Source organism: Conger conger, chromosome 5 (genome assembly GCF_963514075.1).
Source record: "Conger conger chromosome 5, fConCon1.1, whole genome shotgun sequence".
Lineage (NCBI taxonomy): Eukaryota > Metazoa > Chordata > Actinopteri > Anguilliformes > Congridae > Conger > Conger conger.
In genome coordinates, this window is record NC_083764.1 from 18,487,905 (window position 1) to 18,513,304 (window position 25,400).

At 47.2% G+C, this 25,400-nt stretch overlaps 1 protein-coding gene across 1 annotated transcript in view; it reads left to right on the top strand.

Moving 5' to 3' along the window:
• arid1b (AT-rich interactive domain 1B) overlaps nucleotides 1-25,400 on the top strand; it is a 118,808-nt gene that overhangs the window by 38,279 nt on the left and 55,129 nt on the right. Inside the window, exon 4 of the mRNA XM_061242354.1 lies at nucleotides 904-1,014. Coding sequence (XP_061098338.1) covers nucleotides 904-1,014 — 111 coding nt within the window. The remainder of the gene's footprint in view (nucleotides 1-903; nucleotides 1,015-25,400) is intronic.

Here is a 25,400-nt window from a genome sequence, read left to right on the forward strand (position 1 = left end):
ACATCATTACCTTCAGTTCCACTGAATGTCTAATGCCTGGGCTGACATTTCTCGTTCGCAAAAAAATAAGAAGTGTGTTATTGTCTGCTTTTTATTTTTTTCATTATTGTATTTTGTGGCATGCGTGCTAGTTGGCATGGAATGGAACTTCACTGTCCGGGTTGCCATTTGTAAAAGATTTGCAGATATTTGTTATTCAGTTGCTGAAGCTGGTTGGAAAACAAAAGGCAGGCACAACAGGCAGTTCAAGTTTGCTGATTAAATCATTAAATATCCTTTTCCAAGGCACAGACCTTTGACCCCAGCCAACTCTGACCGTCCTCGACTAGCACGGTGAGCCAACTGAGACCTCTCACCATGTGAAGTGACATACCCAGACGAGCAAAGTGCACCAGACTGTTGTCTGGCTCATTCGTGGGAGAATTAAAAGCGTGACACGCATACTTGGCTTTGCCCAGCAAGTGTGCAAGCTTGTGGGCTATGTCTGAGCAGGGGCCAGAATTGACTGGCTCACCTCAATCGCTAGGCCACTCCAGGCCACAGGTTTTTGGGTTTTTTTCGGTGGGGGGTAGTCTTGTTCCTGGTCCAAGGGAAGCCACTCGGTGTTCTCCACTTTACCTATGGTGTCCTGCCAGGGCCTTCCACCAGCCAGGCTCTTCACATTTTAATTACCACAAGCAGCCATTTTGTTTTGTTCAGCTCCGTGCCCAACAGCAATGAGTAACTGCTATGGGTGAGTCATTGCCTGTTTACCAAACATGAGCGGTGCAAAATGAGCTACGTCGGGTTTCCATGGTTGTTCTCCTTTCTGGTTTCCTCCAATCTCTGCCATAAAGCAGAAGCCATTGATTTCTCGATGAATACAGCTGAATATACGATTGATTTATTTTCTTGTCTCTCTAGGAGGTTCCTCAGGAGAGCTACGGGAACAGAAGCCAGCCTGCCATGACCCCTGGGAAGCCAAACCACGAAGAGATGGGCCTGGTCCAGCAAGAAAGACCATCCAGCCTTCCTGTGAGTGATGCTGGTCCCTTCACACCCTATGACATACACACAGTGATACTAGTCCAGCACATTAGATTTGAAATTAAATAATGAATATGACATTAAAATTGGGTATTTACATCCATATTTAAAAGAACAGAAATCATACAACTGTCCAAATACTTACGGGCTGCACTGTACATACACACACCCGCGCTCACACACTTGTGGGTACACGTGACTCATTTACACAGAAAACTCCCCTAACCCTATTCATCTCTAAGCCCACAGCACTCGTATTGTTTCTACACGCCGTGGAAGTCCCCCTTGCCTATTACTGGCCTAAGTTACTGTTACTGCATCCAAAGCCTTTTTATATTTGGAACTTAAACAGCAGTTGGGGAGAGCTGAGGGAATGGGATATGTGCATGTGAAATACCATTCATAATAGCCTGGAATTTGACTATAATTCAAGCAAGAAGAAAGAGATGTGCATTTGTGGAATTCTTCATGGAATTGTACAAAAAAAAACTCGTAGCTACACAACAGCGTCTCCTCTACCTGCAGTATTGATGACACACACTAAAATGTGTGCATGAGACACTTCTTTAGAAGCTTAAACGGGGACACAGCTCTGGCTAGAAACCCTGTATGTTGTCCATCTGTTTTATGCTTTTAACCTGTAGCAATGTCTATTTCTTTTGTCCCTTAGAATTAAACAAATACATAAATAATAAATACACCTACCATGTAGATGGCAAATCTTAAAAGTATATGCATTTAAAAAAAAATTATTATAGTATTTATTTCCTTTTTTTGCCTTTGTTCATTCGTTCACCATTCAGAGTATTACTTGATGTTGCAGATGTGTTCACTCTGTATGTAGAATTCAGTATTTCTGGAAAAATTTAGTAATTTCTCAACACCAAATGTTACATTTACATTTCATCAACATTAAACAAATTGTGAATACTGATGAAAAAATATCTGAAAAAATATATATAAATAAACATTTTAATCAAATTTGACTGTGATGGCAGAAAGCTGCCACCTGAAAGCAAATGTAACGATTACATAAAGCACCTCAGGGCTGAGGCTGAAATCAGCTGAGCCTGTGTGTAAAATGCCTGGAGTACATTCAGTGCAGAGCCATTACTGCTGGGCTCCTCTTAGACTCTGTTTCACAGTATCTGCTGTAAGTACTGTTATACTGCTGCAACGTCACGGCAAAGTCATTACGGCCATGTTACATAAGTGCAGGCTTAGCTTGAAAAGCACCTCACCAAGCTTTTCACCGCCTTCTTTTTCCATATTACGGAGGACCGTGTGTAAAGTGAGGACTATAACGTTTTGGATTGTGTTTGCTTAGCGCGTGCTGAGGAAATGCAGGCGAAGAAAGGACGGTACGGCGTGAGGGTTGAGCAGAATGGAGAGAGGGCCTCGCTATAGCACAGTCTCTCCTGCTGCAGCCCTCCTTCTGCTGCTCCCCTCTGCTTCCTGAGCTGTCAGCAGCCCATTGGTGCAGAGGAGTGCCAGTCAGGGGCGGGCTCAGCACATGCCTCGACCAATCGGGAAGCCCGGCACCAGCGCATTCTGTTCAGTCTAGGCGGGCCGTGCAGATTTTACTGGTCATTTCGCAGCTAATGGCCACGTTTAACCGTTACATTTAAATCAGCTTTGTTTCAGCTGTGCCTCCTATACAAGCAGAAAAGGGCAAGTTAGACGAGCTCTCGCTGCACTTTGCATCGGTAGAGTAGATTTTCTTTCCACCCCCCCTTACCCTTGGAAGATGGAAATCTTTTAGGATGTAGACTTGAAGAGTAATTGAGGATATTTTGTGAAGTCAAGCATAACAGCAAAGGTGCACACAGGGGAATTTGAGAGCTGGATTCTGGCTCAAAGTGTAACTTGGTTTGATTAGATTGTAGCATCGTTGGATGCTCTCAGCTTTCTGAGATTAGGGAGGCGCACAGACGCCGGCTCTCTGCACCGTGGTATCTATAAACTGTGCTCATGAAAGGATTTACAAAGTTAAGATTGCATTGATGTGTCAGCCTGCTTCTTAAGTGTCAAAGCCTTGGGTAGATGGGGAGATTTATTTGAATTCGGTAACTTTATTCCTCACTGTGCCCCTGGGCCTTTAGATATTGGATCATTTCCAGCTGTACGTATTAGCGGGGAGATTCTGATCTGCAAAGATTATTTTCCTCTTTTTTTTTTTTTCTCATTTGGAGCATGTGGGATAAAAAATAAAAAAAAATTTTTCCTCCTTATTTGCTTCTCAGATGCTTTCATCCAGGCAGACTTGTTATGTTCACAGTCTTGACTTCTTGTCACCCCTAACTACCAGAGCCTCTGCTAATATGCGGCACTGTGCATAGAGACGGGTGTAATGTCTTTGGATTTCCCTGCTCAGAGCATGCACCCACAGGCATGCGCTAATACAGAACACACAGTGCAGTGTGTCGGTAATGCGTCGCGCCACGTCCATCTCTCTGGCACACGCACACGCACACGCACACACACGCATACATGGAAATGTGGGTCTTATGCAGTTACAAGACATTGCCTGTAGTCCTAGTGCCTTATATGTACGCTCTATTAGGTAAACCTGTACACCAGTCAGTTAATGCAAATATTTAATCAGTCAATCATGTGGCGGCACCTAAATGCATAAAAGCATATGGGTGTGGTCAAGAGTGGTCAAACCACTTAACTTGATAGGCTACAGCAGCAGAAGACTGAATGAGTCTAAAAAAATGACATATACCTTATAAAGTGCTCACTGAGTGTATATTGAGGGAGAAGTTGCTGCCTTGGTCACTCCTTTGTAAAATGGCGCAGGTATTCGTATTGTAAAAGGATAGAAAACGTTTACCGAGACGTACTTGAAGATGTGCTTCGGGTTCCTCTGAAGTGTATGTTGCCACTTGTGTTATAACATTGAGCGTTTTACTGTGCTTTATAAAATGTCTCGTTGGGGAGGAGGAGGTCTTCGCCTTTTGGGCTGTGGGTGGCTTGTGCTCCCCGTTTATCTGCCTCTGTCACCAGTGGCGATTCGTCAGACGAAACGCTGAGTCGTGGGGCGACACTCACTGCACACCTGCGGGCTTGTAAGGCACAGGCTTAATTAAAAGTCGGGAGAGGCCACCACGACGTGTGTGTGTGTATGTGTGCGAGTGTGCGGTCCGATACCCTCCCTCTCACCTGCCGTTCTGCTGAGTGAGGAGTAGGCAGCGCCTGTCAGCGGAACCTCCGACACCCCCAGCGGTCTGTGTAAAATTACCCTTGCCTGCGCAGGCCTGTCCATATTGCAGAATCCCCCCGGGGGATAAGCGCTCAGTGGTACAGTCCATGTGGTAACCTTCCAGGATATTTTTATAGTTTATCATCAGCTGCTGGCCGAGGCTCGGGCAGAATATTCTCACCACTCCCCCTGGCTGTCGGGAGTCTGAAATTACATCTGTCTTCGAGTGAGGGGGCACTGCTAACGGTTGCCATGGCGACAGGATGGGTAATGGCCTCAATATGCATGAAAGACGAGCAGTAAATTTTCTTGATCGCGTTATTATTTTTAGCGTTGGCCTCGCGTTGTTTTATCATTGGGACAGTGTGCAGCGGTCTTCCTTTTTGAAGCGCTCGTTTGCCATATTTGGACTGTTTAACATTATGAAAACATCAAACATTAGGCTCACGTCGTATCTGAGTGTTCATGATTCTGCCAAGTGCCTAATCTAGCGCTTAAGATTTGGTCAAATACTGAGACAAATAAAATCCCGCAATTATGTTAATGTGGAAATGCAAATATAGTTTATAAATGTGTACTAGATGAATGCCTCTTATTTATGCATCATCTTTTTATTTCCACAGGAATATTTCATGTTGTTTCCTGCATTATGTGTTGCTGTGTGCCTGCTGTCAGAAGCTTGCCACTGCTAAACTGCAGTGATAAATCCGGCGTTATGTTGCTTTGATGTAAGACCGTGTAGCGTACCTGCGAATCCACACACACGTGCGCACTAATGTCACCAATTTGTCAAAGGCTTCTCCCTTGCGTTTCATTATAGCCTCCTACATACGGCCCTAATGTCTCAGAGAAAAACAAACTTGTTTTGTATTTCCGCTGCACCTGAAATGGTGGAAGCGCAAAACATCGTTACTGTTGTGCGAGTCCTGTACATTTCTAATGCGACGGTACACGGTGAGCTACCTTTCCGGAATACTCCAGTAATGTGCGCCAGCGATGAATGCATCAGGAGAACGACGCAAATGCTGGCCTTCCGCAGGACTGCGCTTGCTTAACGTGGAGACTAGGCATGGCCATCACGGTGTGCCCACTACTCACTGATTGGCTCACTTAAAAAGGCTTTTGCCTACAGCTGACCGTGAACTAGGCTACTTCTAGAAGCAGTTAAAATGGCTGCTAAAGTGGCGCATTCTGGGTGTGTCCCAATACTCAAAAATATGTATCCTCCTTTCTTCCACTCCAGTGTTTGTGGAGGAGACGAGTGGAGGAAAGGAGGATACGTTGTTTAAGGTATTGGGACGCACCTGTGGCCTTTTCAGTGGCTCTCATTGCAGCTGCTACTGTGTTGTGTAATGGGCCCATCTCTGGGTATGCAAGTGCATGTGCTCCACTAAGTTGTGCATTCTTTGGTCTCCTTCGGACTGTAAGATAATTTGCTGCTTCGCATAGTACAACAAATTCCACCTCTGCAAAATTTAAGCACGTGTCGGGCGTGTATGATTTCAGACTGCCCTCAAGAGAATCCTTTCAAAAAATGGGAGCCCTCGGCTGAAGCCGGAACCAAATCCTGGATTGAGCGCGTCCTTTGTAACGAAGAGTAAGGAATGTGGAAAAATGCCAGAAAACCGGATTGAACCGCGCGGATACCAGAAACACGACACACTGTTTCGAAGCGTTAAATTCAAACCGTTATTGCCGCATGCCTTTCGGCGGATCTCCCCGTTGGAGCGTAACCCCAGGTTCCTTAAGCTCCGCTCTCTAATTGGAGAATGGCTGTAAAATCTTACACGATGTTAAACGCACACGGCCGAATGTTTATCTTCATTCTCTTCTTTAAGTGTAATCGAATTCTCCTCATTCGTGGCTGAAAAGTAAACAGGAGACGGTTAATGGGCAGAACCGCGGTGCGTTAATGCGCGAACACGCAGAGAGTCTTCCTCGGGAATACCGACCGGTAAATTGCGCGGCGTCGGCGAAACGCTTTTAAATAGGCGTTTTTTTTTTTTTGTTTTTTTTTTGAACGGCCGCAGTTTTAAATCCTTTAAGAAGCATTTAATTGTCACCCCAGAAGGCATGGCGTGGGCTGTCTCCCAGTCTGCCGCGCCAGCCCCGTCGTAATGGAGCGACGGAGGCCCGACTCGAAGGCGTGCGCTGCGCTAAGAGCATTATCGACGGAGATAAAGCCGCTACCTGCCCTGGAAAATGGATCTCGTTTCATCTTGAGGATGTTGTTTTACGGTTTGAAGCTTGACCAAAAAAGTATTTATTTATTTATTCCCCCCTTTTTTCCCCCCCTTAAAGGTGCTTAACAGTGTATCTCTATGAAAAATGGTCAATGTTTTACGTTGATGTAAACCGCATGTGTGCATATGCGTGTGAGTGTGTTGACACTTTCTATACAGTGGGCTCCAGAATTATTGGCACCCGTAATAAAAATGGAAGTAAAAAGGCTGCATGTAATAAACAACATGGATAATGATCTATATTTTATGTTCAAACATATGGGAAAGCAATATATTTTTATTTTAGTACATTTACTCATGTTTCAATGTTTTTCTGGGGGTTTCTTTTTCAAAAAAGCACAGGTTGGCAAGTTATTGAATCTTTAATAAAGTGCACTACTTTACGCATATTGGTAAATAAAGCTTATGTCAATAACTGTATTATTTTTTAGTTTACAGCACTTTTTCTGCATATTTATCAGCCTACTCCAGAATTGTGTACTTGTAAACACATCTATGCTATATCGAAAAGAATAGCTTTTATTATTTATTTTCCCAGGGGCAACTTCAGCATATCTATCAAATATGCATTTACATAACATGTCAGTCGTTTAAATTTCTCCTGAAGAACAACCCTAGGTGCAGAAATGTGAAGCTATACTGTCTGTTTTAAAGGTTCCTCGTTCTCTGACTCAGTTCTTTACGGCCCAGTGTCTTTTGTCTTAGAACTTTAATCCTTCTGCAGTGTGGCTTTATTTCCCAGACTGTTTCTGGTGAAACTAGCCGTGCGGAGAGCCAGGCCTCCTCTCCCTCCCCCCGTGTTGCCGGGGGCGTGGGGCGGGGGGGCTTGTCAGAGATGACGGCGCCCTGGCTGCGTTTACACCGCGGCCCCCCGTGTCCCGTCGGCCCTCTGCTCCGCGTCAGTCGACACCCTCGCATCCCCTCCCGTGCTTTCGGCTCCGCGCCGGGCCTGCGGAAAGCTCCTGATGGCACTGTAATTTCGAACGCTGACGGTCACATCCCACTGCAGTGCCGGGCTTTCACGCTCAGACGTGTTATTATCTGCAAATCCGAGAGCTGGCCCTGATCCAGGAGCCAGCCCGGTGGCCTTTTGATGTGTGCGAGTTTAAAGCAATTGTCCGTGTGTGTGTGTGTGTGTGCGCGCGCGTTTGTATGCGTGTGTATGTTTATACACGCTGTGTGTAGACCCATTCAGCGAAGGTCAATTGTATCTCTCGCTTAACAAAGGCCTCTCTCTCTCTCCCTCCCTCGCCCGCTATCCCTCTAAAGTCTGGGGTGAGGGAATGCCTTCCTCATATCTACAAATGACTCCGATAAGTCATAACAAATGGCGTTAATCCAGTCTTGGCCAGGGTTCAATATGTAAATGCTTTTCATTATGCAACAGTGCGAGACCTCGAGTTTCTGCACCGCTCAGGCCGGGAGGGCTTCCCCAGTCGCAGATAGCCTAGCGGAATAACCCTGCTTTTTAAAAAAATGCGGACAACCAAAGGGGGCAGGTAGGTGACACCTGTGTCCGGCGTGTAGGGGATGAAACCTGGGAAGTCTGGGTCGGGTGCCAGGGCGCTAATGGAGACCGAGCCGCTTGACGATGAGTTAAAGGTGGGCGAGGGCCGAGGTTGCTCGTCAACTGTTATTCTGAGAGCAGGGGACTTTTGGGTTGGGCTGTGCTAAAAAATGATAACTGAGCATGTGAGGAAAAACACTGCAGAGCTCTGGTTTTCCACACGTCTTTTGGCTGTTGGTGGACACCGTAGATGTTGGGTGTGTGTGTATCCCTGTTGGGAATGGTGAAGGGCTGAGGATATTAACTCAACAAATCATTCTGTCAGCGTGCAGGGCTTCGTCACTTGGGATGGAAGTTCATTTTTCCTCTTCTCTTGTGTTGAGCAAAAATTGAATATTGATTTTTTTTTTTTTTTTAGGGGTGCTATTGGTTTTCAGTATGCATCATAGACAATTGAAATGTTTCAAAGTGTATTCTGTTCTAATATTTCTTCCTTTAATATCTGAGTTATACAACTTTCTGGATGGCTTTCAGGATGAATCAGACTAGGATTCGCATGGCTGTGATCATTGATAATGTGCTGGAAGAAATGTTTTCATAATTCAGTTTTTCTGTTTCATTTGTTTGAGTTTTTTTGTTTTGTTTTATTTCTCCAGCAGCATGACCTCCCAGAGACCTGACTACTTCAGGAATGTGTGTGTGTCTGTGTGTCTGGGGGTCTGTGTGTCTGGGGGTCTGTGTGTCTGTGGGTCCGTGTATACGTATGTATGCATGTGTGCATACTTTCAGGAGTTTGCTACAGTAAATAAAGCTGCTTTATGAACCCGCAGGTAGTAGCGACTAATTCAATAGAAAAACGTAAGCTTGTCTTATTGAGTGACAGTCGGTTTCAGTCTTTCTAAATTAGGGTTTCGGCAAGAGACAAATTTTCATTATTGCTCCTCTAGCCTGCACCATCAAACATGTCACCGGGCTGCCTTTATGATTACATTAGGGCTTTGAACAAAACCATACCTTGTGTTTCCATAGCAATATCGTGTTTTATTCACACAAAGAATATTAACCAAATACTGTGGCCTCCAAATTTATTCAAGCCCTTGACAAACTGAAACAAAAAGATGATTTAGCTGAGGAAATGCAAGTGAGTTGCACAGTCAGTAGTTTTCCTATGAATAAATGAAAATGTGTAAAAATTTAATAAGACTGCAGAGCAATACCATGTATTACAAATAACTCATTTTTTTAAACGGTGATCAAATTTATTCAGACATTACTGTGTTAAAAGTAAAATTCTGTAAATACATTCCTGCATATAAGTTCTGTTGTCTGAAAGTCAATAGAATCTTCTGGAACTTTCAATTTCCAGGCGAGTCCGTGTCGGGGTGCTGCTTGCATTCAGTGGACCAGGGGTTCCAGTAGTGCATCTATTCACGGCCTCCTTTTCTGTTGCAGTGGCTAGACTTGTGTAACTAAGCTGCCTAGAGAATTCCAACAAAACCAAGACCGTTCATTGGCATATGAATGGCCCTGAAATCTGCAAACCGGTCTTTGTTGGTGTTCTACACTTTCATTTACGGTTTTTAGGACTTATGCAGGCAAGCAGACTTTATCTTCCCGTCGGAGAGAACCCAGCACTTTTTTTGTTCGTAATCCTTATCTGTCACTTGAAGCTGAAGATGTGTATGTGTAGCACACCTACACCCTTTGCTAAGGAGGATGTCATTGTGAGGGGAGTCTGGCTCAGGGTCTTCCTGCCCGAAGTCCGCGTTTAGTTCCGCTTAAAGTCAGCTGAGTTGCCAGCGTGTGCACTTCCTGTCACGAGACGGCGGGAGCCATTCAACCTGAAGCGGGAGTAGAGTTTTCCTCCCCTCCCCCTCTGGCACAGGAGGGAACGTCATTTTCCTACTCTTTCCCAAATAAATTACAATTAAATAAAATTTCATGTCATTTAGCGGACTCTTTTAACCGAGGCGATTTACAGTTGATTAGACTTACAGTCCCCCCCCCCCCCCCCCCCTCCGAAACAATGTGGGGTTAAGGGCCTTGCTCCAGGGCCCAACACCTCTGCGGATATTATCATAGCTACACCGGGGATTGAACCACCGACCTTGCAGGTCCCTGTCATCTACCTCAACCACTAGGCTACTAGGCTACAGCCTGCAAACAGGACAGCAGTTGCTTTTCGGTCCTCCCGCTTCCCACGTTTGGAGGCTTTGATTTAACAGGCCGCCATCCGATCGAAGATCCGGCTTCGGCCATTCCAGCAGAGTTCATACCAGGCAGCCCTTTCACAACAGCGTCAGTCGGTGGGTAAAATGGAGAAGGTCGCTCAAGTGAAGGACAGAAGCACTTTATTAGTGTGATACTGATCTGGGAAGGTGTTTCTATTGGATTGAATTGGCCTTTTGCCTGAGCGGGGAAGCTCCCGTCGGTCTTTCTGTGGGTTGTCTGGTCCCGGGCATCGCTCTGGATTTTCATCACGGACACTCGAGCGTCGCCAACAGTGCCACGTCTTTCTGTCTTTAGCCCTAATGAGATCACGTGATCAAAAGCTCTGCTGTTAAGTGCACTAGTCCTGAGCGTACTCCGTGTCTCGAATCCGGAGAGGCGGTGGAAGAAAAGCGCCCGTAGCGGTGCGGAGCGTAGTTAATGGGTTCTTGCTTTTTTTGGGAAGCGGAACATTCGTGGCCCGTGTTGTCATCGTCAGATAATGGCTGGTCCCTTGACTGAAAAATTGTCTTGGCACCGGGATGAAAGGGTAGGTGCGATGGAGAAAAAGAGAGAGGGGTGAGAAGGATAACAGGCCAAAACAAAAACATGTTTGTTCCTGTAGTCTGTGTGTAATCCCAGCCATTGAAGAGAATTTGTAAAAAATAAAGGTCTTCTCCTCAATTCTATTTTTTTTCTCTTCTGTGAGTGATGTTACTTACGATTGAACTGAGTCACCTCTCGTTTAGTCTGCTGTCTTGCTTTATTTTTAGTTTTTTATTTTCTTTTGTAAACGTTGTGTCTTGTGTTTGTGGTAATCCCTGTGTTTGTCATTTCATACCCTTGGGTTCACTCAGTCTCCCCCCCCCCCCCCCCCCCCCCCAAAGACTACATTTTCCCGTTGTCTTTGGGGCTGTATTGTACTGTTACGTGATAGCAGGACACGTCTGATCAGCGTCCTTGAAAACACACCCATTGTTCTGCCAGTACTTGACATATAATCGGGCACCACCCTGTCATCACCGTACCTGCTGCTGGAACAGGTCAGACCAGAACAGCCTGCTCTGTGATACTGTGTGAACACACCGAGAACTGCAGGGGTTCAGTATTACAACAGGCTGTGTGCTCTCTCTCTCTCTCTCTCTCTCTCTCTCATTCTCTCTCGCTCGCTCTCATTCTCTCTCTCTCGCTCGCTCTCATTCCCTCTCTCTCGCTCCCTCTCATTCTCTCACACACACACACTCACTTTCTCACACACACTCATACTCACTTTCTCTCACACACACACTCCCTTACTCTCTCACACACACTCTCTCCCTCCCCCTCCCTCTCTCCCTCTCTCTCTGTCACACACAGAAAACACAAATCTGCTCACTCTCACAGACACGCACGCATGCGCCTACAAGATACACACCTTCCTTTCCTGCGTGGGGGAATATTTGTCTTCTCCAGGCGCCCAGCCTCCTCCTGTTCCACCTGTCTTCATCGCCTGCAGAGTCCTGCGTGGGGCTCTTATAGCGAACAGCAAGGCGGGGACATGAGCAGCAACGTGGCAGAACTTCATTACCTCGCGAGGACGTTAAAATCAGGCACTCCCGAGGAGGTCTCCGTCCCTGCTCTCACCACTTCTCACCACCTGGGTTTTCCATAAAATAGACATTTAGAAAACGGGGGCCTCGGCGAACACATATATGGGTTTTTTTTTTTTTTTTTACACTGCGCTATGGGGGTGCTTAAAGCACCTACCCACCACCAGATTCATGGCTGGCCCGCAGAAAGGAACCCTTTTCCAATTACTCAGTTGCTGCTTGCAGCCATCAAACAGGTTTAATGAGGAAGCCTGCTGAACTCTACACAGAGTGAGAGATTGCTCCATGATTACCACTTCCCCCGTAGAGAGCCGGGCGGCGTCAGGAGTGCTCCTGAGTCTGAAGGGGCATTATCACTGCGTGGCACCCCCACACAACCGTACGGTACGCGGGCTGGGGAATATTAACCGGATGCTCTACCCTCCGCACCGCCCTATTCTTTTGTTATCGCACCTGTATCCCCGGTTTGTATCCTGGTTATGGAGATATTCATATTGGGTTTTTTTTTTGGCTACCTGTTTGAGGGTTGTTGTTTTTTGTTGTTGTAATTATTGCAAATTTACAAATGGGCTTTTTGAAAACCCCACTGTTAATGCTTGAGCTAAGTCGTGTGGCCCTAAGCCTCACCTCATTTTTATTTTTATTTTTTATGCAGTGTACTGTACAGTGTTGATAGTTATTTATATTTTCGCTCTTGCGTTTGCCTGAACATTTCAGTGAAAACATCACGTCCACCACTTGCGATCAGCACCGTCGCCATAATGAGTCTCATCAACATCTCATCAGGATTTTCAAATATAGCATGCAAAACTTTGGTGGCATAGTGAATACAGTTTGACTTAATATTGTTTCGATTTTTGTAGATGACATGTACATTTACATGCTCACATTAATATAGATGAATAATACTGAGGGTCAAATCATTGCTAAAAACACACCGGAAAGGTCTACACTTCTGTTCACTGTGGTTATAATAAAGGCTGTCGGTACCAACGAGCATGTTGCAGGAGAGTTTGAGGGAGTATTTCCTGGCTGCGAGTCGTTCTTTACACCGGGTATTGCGCCCGCTTATGGGGGGCGGAGCCGGGTGGGACACGTCCCGAGAAAGTTCCATCCTGGAACTCTGCCGTGGCAACAAGGGCAGCCATTTTATCTCACGGGAACTCACTATATTTATTCCACTTAGCAAGGTGCAGTAAAGCGGACACGGTTTGGAGGTCACTGTTTGGAGGTCACTGTTTATTGGCCAAACGGCGAGGCGGTGTGCCTGGCGGATATCGGTACAGCTCTGTATTCGCTGAATCGTCCTGCGATTTTGAAAAGGCGGAGGATTTTCCCCCTCCGTTTGATTAGCGAAGAGCTCATCAAACCCCATTTGCTTCTCCGTCACGGATGTTCTCAGCCATTGAAAAGGAGACGCCGGTTAGCCTAGCCACCATAGCGCTTGCGCTAAAAGGGAGGTCTGAACATGTTTCGAGCTCCGTCTCGGAGTCGGGGGCCGAGAGCAGGCGGGCAGGCGGCGAGGAATTGCATCGAGGGAGACCGAACGCGTCGACGGCTTTGTTCTTTGTGGGGGAAGGAGGAGGGGGTAGAATAGACCCATATTCATACAGAACCGACCCCCCCCCTCTCCCCCTGTACTTCTGAAGGAGGCTGTGTACGTGCATGATGGAGTCACTTAGGAGCTGCAGTCGTGGCCGCAGTCTCGTTAAGCCTCCCTCCGCTCGTCCGCCGCGTTTAGCCGGGACCTGGTGAGCGCCTCTCTCTGCTGATTGGCGCCGGTGTTCCGCTCGCCGTCACCGAGCCTTGATTACCGCCCCCGAGGTGTCGCCGCGGTGATGAGAGAGTCAGAGGGGAAATGGAATTCCGAGCGGGGGGGGGCTTGGGGACGCCGAGTGCATTCTCCACCGTGACCCGATCCGGGAAGTGCTGACAGCGGGACTCGTACGAGGTAGCCACACGGCGCAATGCTGGACCTGTGTGAAATGTATTTATTTATTTTTTCATTTTTTGAAAGGGGTGTAGGGCCACGGAGGTTGTGGTTTTTATTTATTTATTTTTTTAATCACTGCTGCGCCGTCAGTGCCAGTTGTCGAAAGATAATTGCAACGCGCATCACCAACTGTTCCATATTGGATTGCCAGTCCTCGAGTCCAGCCACTTAAACTTTGCCTCTCATTCTTTTACGAATATGAGATATAATAGGATCCTGGCTGTGTCTGTCAGAAGTGGGTGTCAGTGTTATGAGCAACCCCCCCTCACAACTCTCATCCTTTTATCAGCATGAATGACTGAATAAATTAATGAAGGAAGAGAGGAATGAATGAATGGATGGGAAAAGGGCCTCTCTCTCTCTCTGAGACTGGGATTGGGCGAACCGCTCGGCTCTGTCAGCGAGCATTAAACGAGCGCAGACACCGAGCGTGTCGCTTTTATCCGTCAGTACCCAGAGGTGAATCCAGCGAAGCTCACTGACACATAACAATTCACCACGGGGCATTTGTGACTCCTTCGCAGCGCATCAGAGCCGCTAGTGGCATCTTAAGGACGTGTGAACTGAAGGTAGGAAGGGAGATGTGCGGTAACTGAGCCCACCTGGATCCATTCCGGCTCCTTCCCGTGCTGCACGAAGACGTGCGTCTGAGAGGGGAGGCCTTTCTGTGGCTTGTTTTCTGGGAGAAAATGACTGGTTGGACAAAGGCTGTCTTCTTTTAACGCGATGGAGTTCACTTCTGGGTGAAAATTAGAACTCTGTGACAGCTATAAGATGGTCTGAAAAATTCCCATTAGACATGCATTAGTAACAGTAATTAAAGTAATTCTATATATATAGAGAATTAATAAAAGATTTAAAAAAAGAATTTAATTTATACAGTGCCTTTTGTGGATAACCAAGCGCTTTACACCAAAGAGGGGAAATTTAGTTCAACCACTACCATTACGCAACACCCACTTGGTACAGTATATGTACGGCTGCCATTTTGCAATAGAACAAGACCAAACCCCTCAGCTGAGAGAGGGGACCTAATTTTGTCAGTTCTACTGGAGCATGATTAGATGGTCATAATATATCATCTACCTGGCCCAGAGGGAAGTCTGCCCCCTACTGGTCCAAAACCACCACTTCTTGCAACCAGCAACCTACTTTTCCCAGAGAGTCCCGTCCAAATATGAACCAAGCCCCATGCCTTGCATAGCTTCAGCCAGTAGGCTGGGGGAAGTAAGACGAGGCTAAAGTGCTAAAGCAACGTAGGCTGTTTGAAAGCAGAAGCCGAAGACAGCTTTGGGATGCTCCAGGGAGCCAACATGAAACAACCAAAGGTCATGGATGGGAAAAATGATAAAAGCATTTAGGTTTTATGTAATATACCCGCTTTGCTTGGTTTGCTGCCTGTGTTCAATTCTGCTGCCTTCAGAAGATACAGGGCACGGACCTTTCAGGAGATCGGACGCCCTGATGTTTCAGCAGGGTTTGGACAGGGTATATGACGGAATCGAATGCGATTATGAGCGTTTAAGGATTTGTTAGAATGCCTGGTGAAAACTTTTCCTACCACCTAGCTGAGCTAGAAATTTGGAATGGAGCTTGAGTGAAATTTAATGAGGATTCTGAGATGGGGATGTCAAAATGGAGATTACCTATTCATATGCTGTGCTGTGTATCGATAACCACCAGACCATGTGACCACCCATATTAATGCTGGTGGGTACCCACAATGCATGATGGGCCAGAAAGCCTGGTCATGCTAATGTGTTGTGGTCGGGAGTACGAGACGTGGAGTAGACATAGTTGTGACGGCTGCCTGTCTGCTTGGCAGGCACTCAATTGGAATACATTTCCTCCAGACAGTTGACATCAGCACATCTTATACAGCTAGGTTGTGTCCTCTAGAAGCATTTGTTTTTTTGTTTTCAGACCCAAAATAATTCTAGGCATAAGTGAACAACTTGGAAGTGTTTTTTTGGGGTTTCATCGAGGGGGCATTCTTTGTTATGTGCAGGGTATTTTTTAAATTATTTGGAATGTTGAAGTCGAGTTTGTGGGTGTGTGCGCGTGCGTGCATGCGTTTGTGTGAGATTCAGCCCTCTACTGTATGTTAATATAACACATCCCCACCCCGCAATTATGAAATTATTCAGCAGTAATACTATCCGTTTTGCTATCTGTGATTTTGTGATCTGTGATTATCTATGCGTGTGCTCGTGTGTGCTCGTGTGTGTGAATGCATATGTATTTGTGTACACAGCTCTAGCTGTAACTAGACTTGTAGCCCACTGGCTTTGTGACAATTATCCTTTATGCTATTTGGGGCCTACCATTTCTTTCACTCTTTTCAGAGTACACCATTCATTTTGCTTTTTTACCTCAAGGTAAGGATGCCTTATAGTCGTCTATCCCGTTCGTTTGGCTGCGTTTAAAAAGTGAAATAAGATGTCTTTGAATCTATTCCTCATTGTATTGGGCGCAGGAAACACCTGCTCCGACTTTTATTAATTCAGCCTCGAAATCAATTTAAAAGGGAGAAAAATAAACTGCGGGGCTGAATTCGCCGAGGTAATCGGGGCACTTTTGTGAGAGGAATAATGAGATTTAAGCAGGGAGAAGCCGTCTAGACTTTAATGCAGAAAAGCCGCTTGCATGTTTGTTCTTGATGGTTTTACGCCATTAGACGGAAGCTAATAGAATTATTTCCCCCAAATTGACTTCAGTCTTACTCTTTTAGGGGGCAAATTGTGCCCTTCCACTGGTAATAATTTTCTCCCGGCTCCCACAGACAGAAATGTAGCCTTGTTCGGCCGGCGGGATTTGGTTAGCTTGATTTGTGCACGGCTGCGCGAACAGGGGCATTAACGGTGCCCGGCGCATCCGCGACCGGAGAGAGACGGTATTTTAGGAGAGTTGGTGCGCGGTTGTCGTCCTGGATTTATCCGGCCCTGCCCGGCGCCGCTCTCCTGTAACCGCAGGGAAGCCGTTACGCCTTTGTGCTCATTAGCGGCGCGCTCTCCTCCAACGGCGCTAATTAAAGCGCCCGAGCGCCTACGTGTGCACGTAGGGCTCAGAGTGCCTCTCTCCATCGCTCTCCTTCCCTCTCTCTCTTTATCTCTCCCTCTCCCTCCCTCTCACTCTCTCACTCTCTCCCTCACTCCCTCTCTCGCTCTTTCCCTTTCTCTCTCCCTCCCTCCCTCCCTCTCTCGCTCTTTCCCTTTCTATCTCCCTCCCTCTCTCACTCACGTTCTCTCCATATCTCTCTCGCTCTCATGTTCTCTCCATCTCTCCCTCCCTTCTCGCTCTTTCCCTCCCCCCTGTCCCTCCCTCTCTTCACTTTCTCACTTTCTTTCTTTCAGCATGTCCCTCTTATGCTCTCACTTTCTCTTCATAACTCTCCCACACTCACTCCCTCTTGCTCCCTTCTCCCTCTCTCTTCTCTCTCACTCCCTTTCTCCCTTTCTTTCCTTATTTCTGCTTCTGCCTCCCTCCCCCCCTCACTCCCTCTGTCTTTCTCTCTTTCTCTCCCTCACTCTCTTCCTCTTCCTCTTCCTCTCCCTCGCCCTCTCTCTCTCTCTCTCTCTCTCTCTCTCCCTCTCTGTCTGGCCGATGACGGAATATCTGATTAGGAGCTCTCGTTTTCCCCCTTTTTAAGCTTGGGCACAGACTGCTCATCCACGTTTTGCTGCATTTGGGTCTGTGTGTTTGACTGTCTGCTCTTACGGGAACGTGCTCTTATTCATCTTCGCGTGCCCATTTTTAGTGCAAGTATCCATTTGAGTCATTACATTTAAGGGTGTATTTAAGAAACGATGTTGCTTGCTGTGTCATGAATGTAGTTTCCAAAATTATTTTGGTCTGTTTTTTAACTTGCAAGATGAAATAAGCTAAAAGAGCAATTGTCTCATTAAAAATGTATCTTTCTTTTGGGATTCACTGCTAGGAGTTACAAACGCTTTAATAGTCCAGCTATAAATCATAGCACTGATTGGGAATTCCTCTAATCAGCTTGTGCACCTGTGGTGAGGTTTTAGTTTGGTATATAATGGCTGACAACAGAATATAACCATTTCTGGAAATATGAAGGAATTTATGGTGTAGGAAGTATGCCAAAATGTTCTAATCGTTCGCCTCCTCTTTATTGAAGAAAGACTGCCGATCTGTAGATTTCAGTGCTAATATTTGTTCTGTGTAGTTACATGATGACATCATCCCCAAATCTTATTCATGACCTCGGTTATGACCGTTCCCAGTTACGTTCAATGGTCATTCTCATGTTCGGTTGACAGTTTTTTCCCCCTGATGGAACACACTTTTCTTCAATATTAATTCAATTAATTGTTTTAAAGTTTTAAAGAATAAAATCTTGATATTGAATCGACTGGCAGCTTTGCAGAGTGTTTGCATAGCTAACCATACCATAGCCCCGCGACGGAGGGTTTTGGTAGCCGAAGGTATGTTCCTTTCCTCAGTGATGACTGAGTCTGCAAAAAGCAGGTCTGCTCGCAGGTTCAGCTCAGCCAACCACAGATGATCTGTACATACTTCTTCGCAGGCAGTTTTCCTTTTATGCATTTTATCAAATCCATGTGTGTAGCTACTAAACTAGCTAGTCTGCTATAAATTCACTACTGCTGCCTTCCAGTTGTCACTGAGGAAATGAAAGTACCTTGGTTAAGGAAGGATTGAGGCGGTCGTGTTGCGCAACAGTGCCTCCTCTGGTCAACTGGGGGCCCGCGGTCTCCTCGCCAGCCGAAGCGAACCCGCACTCCGCTATGGAGGCACGGCTGAGTGCGAGGACTCCATTGCACCAAGTGGGCACCACCATGGTGGAGAGGGCTTGCCTGTCTGCACCCTCCTAAATGTATGGGTCTACGTTGAATGTAGGCGCAATGAATCATGGTCATTGTAGTTATTGCAATACTTCTTTTTGTTCTGAGTTGAGTTTCTGGTTTTTAAAAACTACTTTAAAAAATTTGCACAATAAGCTCAGAGAAAATTAATTTCATTCAAATATTGGACCAGCATCAATCAATTAATTATTTAAGCACTGAACAAACATTTAAATGTTGGTCAGTGCTAGTGGTTATTTACATTTTTCCCCCCTCTGGATAGAACAGTTTTTTTTCCAATTGTAATTAAATTCATTGTTTTAAAATGAAATAAACTCTTGTTATTGAATCCTGGCCGGCAGCTTAGCAGGGCGTTGCATAGCTAACCCGTAGCCCTAGGAGAGAGCGTTTCTTTAAGGTGGGATTGCGCCCATCTTATTGGGCAACAGCGCCCCCTCTGGTCAACCGAGTGCCCACAGAAACCGAACTGGTCCGGTCCTACGGCGGCACAGCTAAAATGGAGGACTGCATTGCGCCAAGCGGAAGCGGGCAGCGTCGCTTAGGAGAGAGTTGCTCGCCTGTCTGCACTCTCCTAAATTGATGGAGGACATTGCAGCAACGAAACGGGCCCGCAAACACGGGAGGGCATTCCAAGTTCGGAGGAGCGGATGTGGGATATAAAACGAGTTACAAGGGGAATCGGGGAAGTTTAGTTTTCGAGAATCCAAGGGCAGTAACACTCAAGGGGGGTGTCAGATATGAATTGAAAATAATGAGAAGCCAGATTTGAGCGCTTAAACGACAGTGCTGTTATGACCCCAGCCCTCCCGTCTCAATATCGTTTAATGTTGTCTCTTTCTCGAGATAATAATCAGAGTGTTCCTTGGCCCCTCTTCTAATTAAGGAAATGAGGCAGAAAATGTTTTGGGGAGGGGTTGGGGGGGGCAAAGAAAAAGTAAAAGAAAAATGAGAATGTATCCCTTATGTCAGATCTTTGATTATTTGTGAAATAGGTTGGCTCTCCGGTTTTGGAACAAGTGTTCAAAGCTGAGGAAGTAGATGTCGCTTTTTTCTTTTTTTAAAGACGGAGATTAGGTTTAAATGTGCTTTCAGAAGGCTCCAGGAATGGCGTTTAAAGATCTTTGGAATTTCGAGCCGTCTTGGAAGCAACAAGCTGTTTTTCTCTGTCTGTTGGATCCGGGCCGCCTCAGATGGGGCCTCTTGATCGGCCTCTTCTCCTCCTTTATCTCCCTCCTCCTTTTATTGCTCTCTGTTTTTCCCTCTGTCTCTTATCTTTTCATTTTCAGCCGCGTTCATACTCGTGTCCCTTAATTCTGGAAAACGGGGTAATGGAGGACGTCGGTAGGCTTCACCCCTCTCCCGTTGCACTGAAGAGTTAAAGAAACCGAAATGTTTTCGATTCTGAAGAGATTGTTCAGCCGAGACGGGAGAGGAGAAGAGGGGGAAGAGTGAAGGAGGGGGAACGAATGTGACAGAGACGGGGGAACTGGGAGCGGCGGAGAATTTGAAGCGTGAGATGATTTAAAGTCTTGTGGGGAATGAGAGCCCAGAACTAGTTTTAGAAGCTGTATATTCGCGGTAATAAATAAACCATTACAGCAAAGGGGTGGGCTCTGAATTTTTAAAAAGATCAAGAGGGAGCAAGAAAGAGAGGGAGAGCGGAGAGCAGGAAAGACGGAGAGGGGGAAGAGGGGAGAAAAGGCATCGCGGAACGGAACGTTCGGCGGGGAGGAGAGAGGAGGGAAAAAAAAAAAAATAGCAACGACAAAAAGATCCCAGCTGTCTTCATCTTATTTTTCCCTCTCTGCCTTCTGAGCTCTGGTGGTTTTCATTACATCTTCTAAAACGGCCAGCCCCCTCCTCTCTCCCTCCCCCTTCCTTCTCCCTCTGTCTCTCTCTCTCTCTCCGCTCTCCCCTCCCCCCACGTAGGCTGCGCTGTGGAAGAAACCGCAGCTGCAGCGAGACTCAGACGTGCCCGGCTGGGCTGGCCCTTTAAACGACACGCTCAGAAATCCACAGGAACGTGGAGAAACGGAGCGTGCTGAGAACAGCACCCCCAGACCGGGGGGGGCGGGCGGGCGGGCGGACCGTACGATACGGGGAAAATCCGTCGCTTTCCGCTTTCTTCTGCATATTTGTTCAGTGAGAAGAAAAGCTCGGAATGACTGGTGGGGGGCGGGGGCAGTTTGCGGCGTTAGCCAGGGCTAGTTGCGGGGGTGGGTTTAGGATGTCGGCCAGGGGGCGATTCGTTGTGGGGGAGGTTGGTGACGGGGTCAGTTTCTCTGGGGCAGGAAAGTTTGTGGTGGGTGTGAGGGATGGAATTTTAAGATTTTTAGGCAGGGCAGTTTGTGACTGGGGGGGTAGTTTGTGGGTTGTTAGCCTTTTTTTACCAGGGATGAATGTTGAGGAGTTCAGTCGGTTTGAGGACGACGTAATTATAATTTTATTTTTTATTTTGGGGCGGTGGGGGGGTACGGCCCTGCTTCAGACTTCCCTCTCATCTTCCTCCTTGGTTTATCTGCTGACATTTTTGGAGAGCGCTGCTCTTAAGCTCTCATTGGCTGACATTTGAGGCCGCTGTAACACGACGCTAACCTCCCCCCCCTCCCCGTTCCAATTCGCTTAAACGCTGAAAGGAGTGTTGTTAATCATCTCTCCAGAGCCAGATCTCCACCCGTAAACACTGCCTCCGATCCCCCCTTCCCTTTAACCTCTTTCTCTCTCTCTCTCTCTCTCTCTCTCTCTCTCTCTCCCTCTCCCCCATTCCCTCCTTTCTCTTATCCTTCTCTCCTTTTTTTTTTATTTTTTTAATTAAACTCCCGGGCTAGATGCGTCGCAGCTTGTTCTGCGTAATTAAAATGAGTGGATGGAAAATAAGAGAGGAGCGGGAGAGAGATAGAGAGAGAGAGAGAGAGCGAGCGAGAGAGACAGAGACAGACAGAGAGAGAGAGAGAGAGAGAGAGAGAGAGAAAGACAGGGAGGGAGGGAGGGAGTTCAGAGAGCGGAGAGATTTCGAGCTCCACTGCTGAGGCGGACAGAAACAGGCCTGGTTGAGTGAGTCCTGGGGGTGGGGGTGTGGAGGGGGTGGGGGGGATGGGCCGCTGCGACGTCATTGGCTCAGGAGCAGCTGGGGGGTGTGGCCGGGCAGCTCCACTGCTGCTTCTCCAGGCTCCAAACAGCTCCACAGCCTCGCTGTTACACAGGCAGAGAGAACAGCACAGTGCTCTCTCTGTTATTATTGTGTGTGTGTGTGTGTGTGAGGGAGAGAGTGTGTGCATGTGTGTGTGTGAGGGAGAGAGAGTGTGTGTGTGTGTGAGGGAGAGAGTGTGCGTGCGTGCGTGCGTGCGTGCGTGCGTGCGTGCGTGCGTGTGAGTGTGTGCTCGTGTGTGTGTTTGTGTGAGAGGGAGAGAGCGTGTGCGCGCATCTGTGTCTGTTTGTGTGTGTATGTGAGAGATACCACGTGTGTGTGCGTCTGTGCCCGTGCGTGTGTGTGTGTGTGTGTGTGTGTGTGTGTGTGTGTGAGAGAGAGAGATACCGCGTGTGTGTGTACGCTTTCCCCCTTATTCTTTTCTTCTCTGTGAAGATCACAGGATTATGGATATTGGATTCCTCTGATGTTTTCTCTTGCTTGTTGCCCTTGTGTGTGAGGAGGAAAGGAATGATGGAAGAAGAGAGAAATATACAAATGAAAGCCCTTTGCTTCTTACTCTTCTGTCACTTATTACAACCCCTCTGTTATGCCAGCCTGTCTGTTACTCAGCTCTGTCAGTTATGCCCTCCTTTCAGGTATTTCATGTCAAAAATATCTGTTTTTAATTGCTCCCCCGAAAAGAGGCCTCGGCTAATGAGCCACATGACATTGAAATCCAGAGTTGTAAAATGATAACCGTTAAATCCTAAATTACATTCTAGTCCTTCACGTTAAAACGGTCTCATAAAAGCAAGTTTGAATATTGAGGTGTGAAAACGATGTATAAAAACATTTTCAAAGTAAAATTGGTCTAAATTATTCTGTCTGGGTAACCGGTAAATGTCTGGTAGATGCAGTACGTTTTCGTAACAAATGACTGTTACAGTGAAAAGGGTTTACACTTGTGTGTGCCATACAGAAAATGTCTGCCTCCTGCAATGAAGAACACATCCGACGTGGTGGCTGGCAGTTTTTAGCACCGAGTGTACATAAGACCACCGTATGTTACATTAACAATTCCACCCTGTTTAAACCTGTTGCCAGCTCAGTGTGTGCCTTTTTAATCGTAATTACTAATTCTAATATCATTGTCTGTCTTGTCTTTTTTTCTTTTTTCTTGGCTTCCCCCTTGGTGCTGCTCTGGTCTGCTGTGGGCGTGGTCCTGCAGGTAAGTTAGTTCATTTGATTTGCTTATTGTCTTGTCTATAACTGTTTCATATACAACATCACAGGGCATCTGCCTTAAATGGACACCTGAGAATCCCTTTGTCACCCAGAGAAGTTAGCAGGTATTGGTGGATACATTGTATTCGTATGGCAGGGTGTGAGATGGAAAATAACCAAATCGGAAGAAAACATAATCATTTCAAAGGGCTTGTAAGGATATGTCACATGATGGAAATGTATAAAGCTAGCACAGAACCCGCCCTTCGTAATGTTCCGGTGTCGTAGCTGCATCGAACGGTGCGTAGAAAGTGGCTGGTAATGAATTGCAGCCATTTCATCGAGCATAAAGACGCGTTCATCGTGGGAATTGCCCATCAAAACAGACGGGCTGCTGTATTTGTCACCCGCCGAATCTGTCGTCAGCAGCAACGTCTGAACATGGCGACTGAACGTGGAGGGGATGTAAATGAAGCCCAGCACTGAGCGAGCGGCTGCAGCTGAGGACGAGAGACATTAGAGCAGAGAGAGAGAGACCGAGGAAAAGAGATCGAGAGTGAGAGCTCGAAGGCGAGTGAGGTGGAAGGCGAGTGAGAGGTGGAAGGCGAGTGAGAGGTGGAAGGCGAGTGAGAGGTGGAAGGCGAGTGAGAGGTGGAAGGCGAGTGAGAGAGATCGAGATGGATGGGGAGTGAGAATGAGAGTGAGATCGAGAGAGAGGAGGAGAGAGAGAGGCACCACTCAAAATCTTTTGCAAAGTTACAGAAACAGGGACGTAAGATACTGCAACCCTTGAGTCTCTGTCGGTCACGTGACATGAAAACACGTGACCCCATGGGCCTTGTCTCTGACCAGTAAGCAGGAGTCTGAGTGAGACACGGCGGTGGTTACGTCAGCGAGCACTGCCACCCGCCCAAAAATACGGCCTGTCTTTTGCCAGAATCCCAGAGCGGCTTCTTCTGAAAAGGGAATTCCAGCCGGCGTTATCACAGAGAGGTTCGCACGCTTCACTCGAGTCATAAAGAACGCCCGTCGTCTTCCCCCCCCCTTCATCCGTCACGGTCCGTCCCGGAGGTAATGGACCCGGCCCACGGACCGAGACTGGCCGGCGTGCGGGGCGATTGACAACCCAGCCGGCGAATCAGACGAGCGGTGTCGGGTCGGTCTCTGGAATCTCTCTGCGGTGTCCGCGCAGGAAATGAAAGATTAACGTCTGCCTTTAACAAAGATGAGCAGATTAGCCGTCGCAGACGCGGAGGGTCCGGGGCTTTGGCAGAGGGGATTTCACCGTCTGTCGCTCCCCCCCTTGTCCCCCCCCCCCCCGTCCCTCCAGCCAGTCAGAACTATCACGTTAAAGAAAAAAAAAACGTGTCTGTAATTACGGTCTTATTTTTATTCCGCGGCTTATTGGGCTTTACCTAATGCACCCTCGTCGTGCGTCCCTGTTTGAGCGAGGGGGAGAAACAGCGATTCGTCATGCAGAGTTTATCTTTTCTCACAGGGTTTAGCCTGAAATAATTAACCGGGCGAAAGTAGTTTTGGTTTTCTGTACCGGAGGCTTTTCGCGCGGAGTAATAGCCGGCTTTCAGGTGAATCGCGGCTGATACGCCGTGAATATTCCTGCTGGAGCCAGATGCGACTGTAATACGCGGCGCTGTAATCTGCCGAGACGAGAGATGGCACCTCGCAGTCTTTTTAAAATAAAACCTACAAAAAGGAATATTTTCACACGCCGGAGCGCCGTACTTTTGCGAAAAACTGCTGTGTGATTGTCGCTGCCGTTTTGACAGTTTTGTATTTTCGCGTCTTGAGAGAGGTTTTTGTCTTTCTGCTCCAGTCGGGAACAAAACAATTTTTACAAAACAATTCTTTCTCTCCTCGTCTTCCCCCCCACCCCACCCCACCCCCGCATCCCAGTGGAGGGAAAAAAAGTGAAATAATATGTTGTGTCTGCGGACATATGTTGTCTAGACCTTCGATTACGCAAATGAACAAGGGGCTGGTGAGAGCGCTCGCTGAAATGTTCACCTGCTCGCTGCCAGTCTGGCTGTGCCCGTTACCAAGGCGGCAGACAAAAGCGCCACCTGGCAACCCGCCAACTCCGCTGGCCGAGGGCGCGGAGATCAGCAGTGGAGTCGCAGACGAACCCCCCCCCCCCCCCCACACACGCACACACGCACGCACGCACGCACGCACAGACACACATGCGCACACACACACACACACACACACACACGCACGCGCACACACACTCCTCCTTCCATCGATTAGTCAGGAGTGGGGGGCGCTGGGGTTGGGGGGTAATTATGTGGGCTTAATTATGTTTTTTAATAATCCACGTCAAAGATGATGAAAGACTTGGATGTCTCCCAAAATTCTTTTTTCTTCAGCCCCCCCACCCCAGACGAATACATTATTATATTACGGAGCT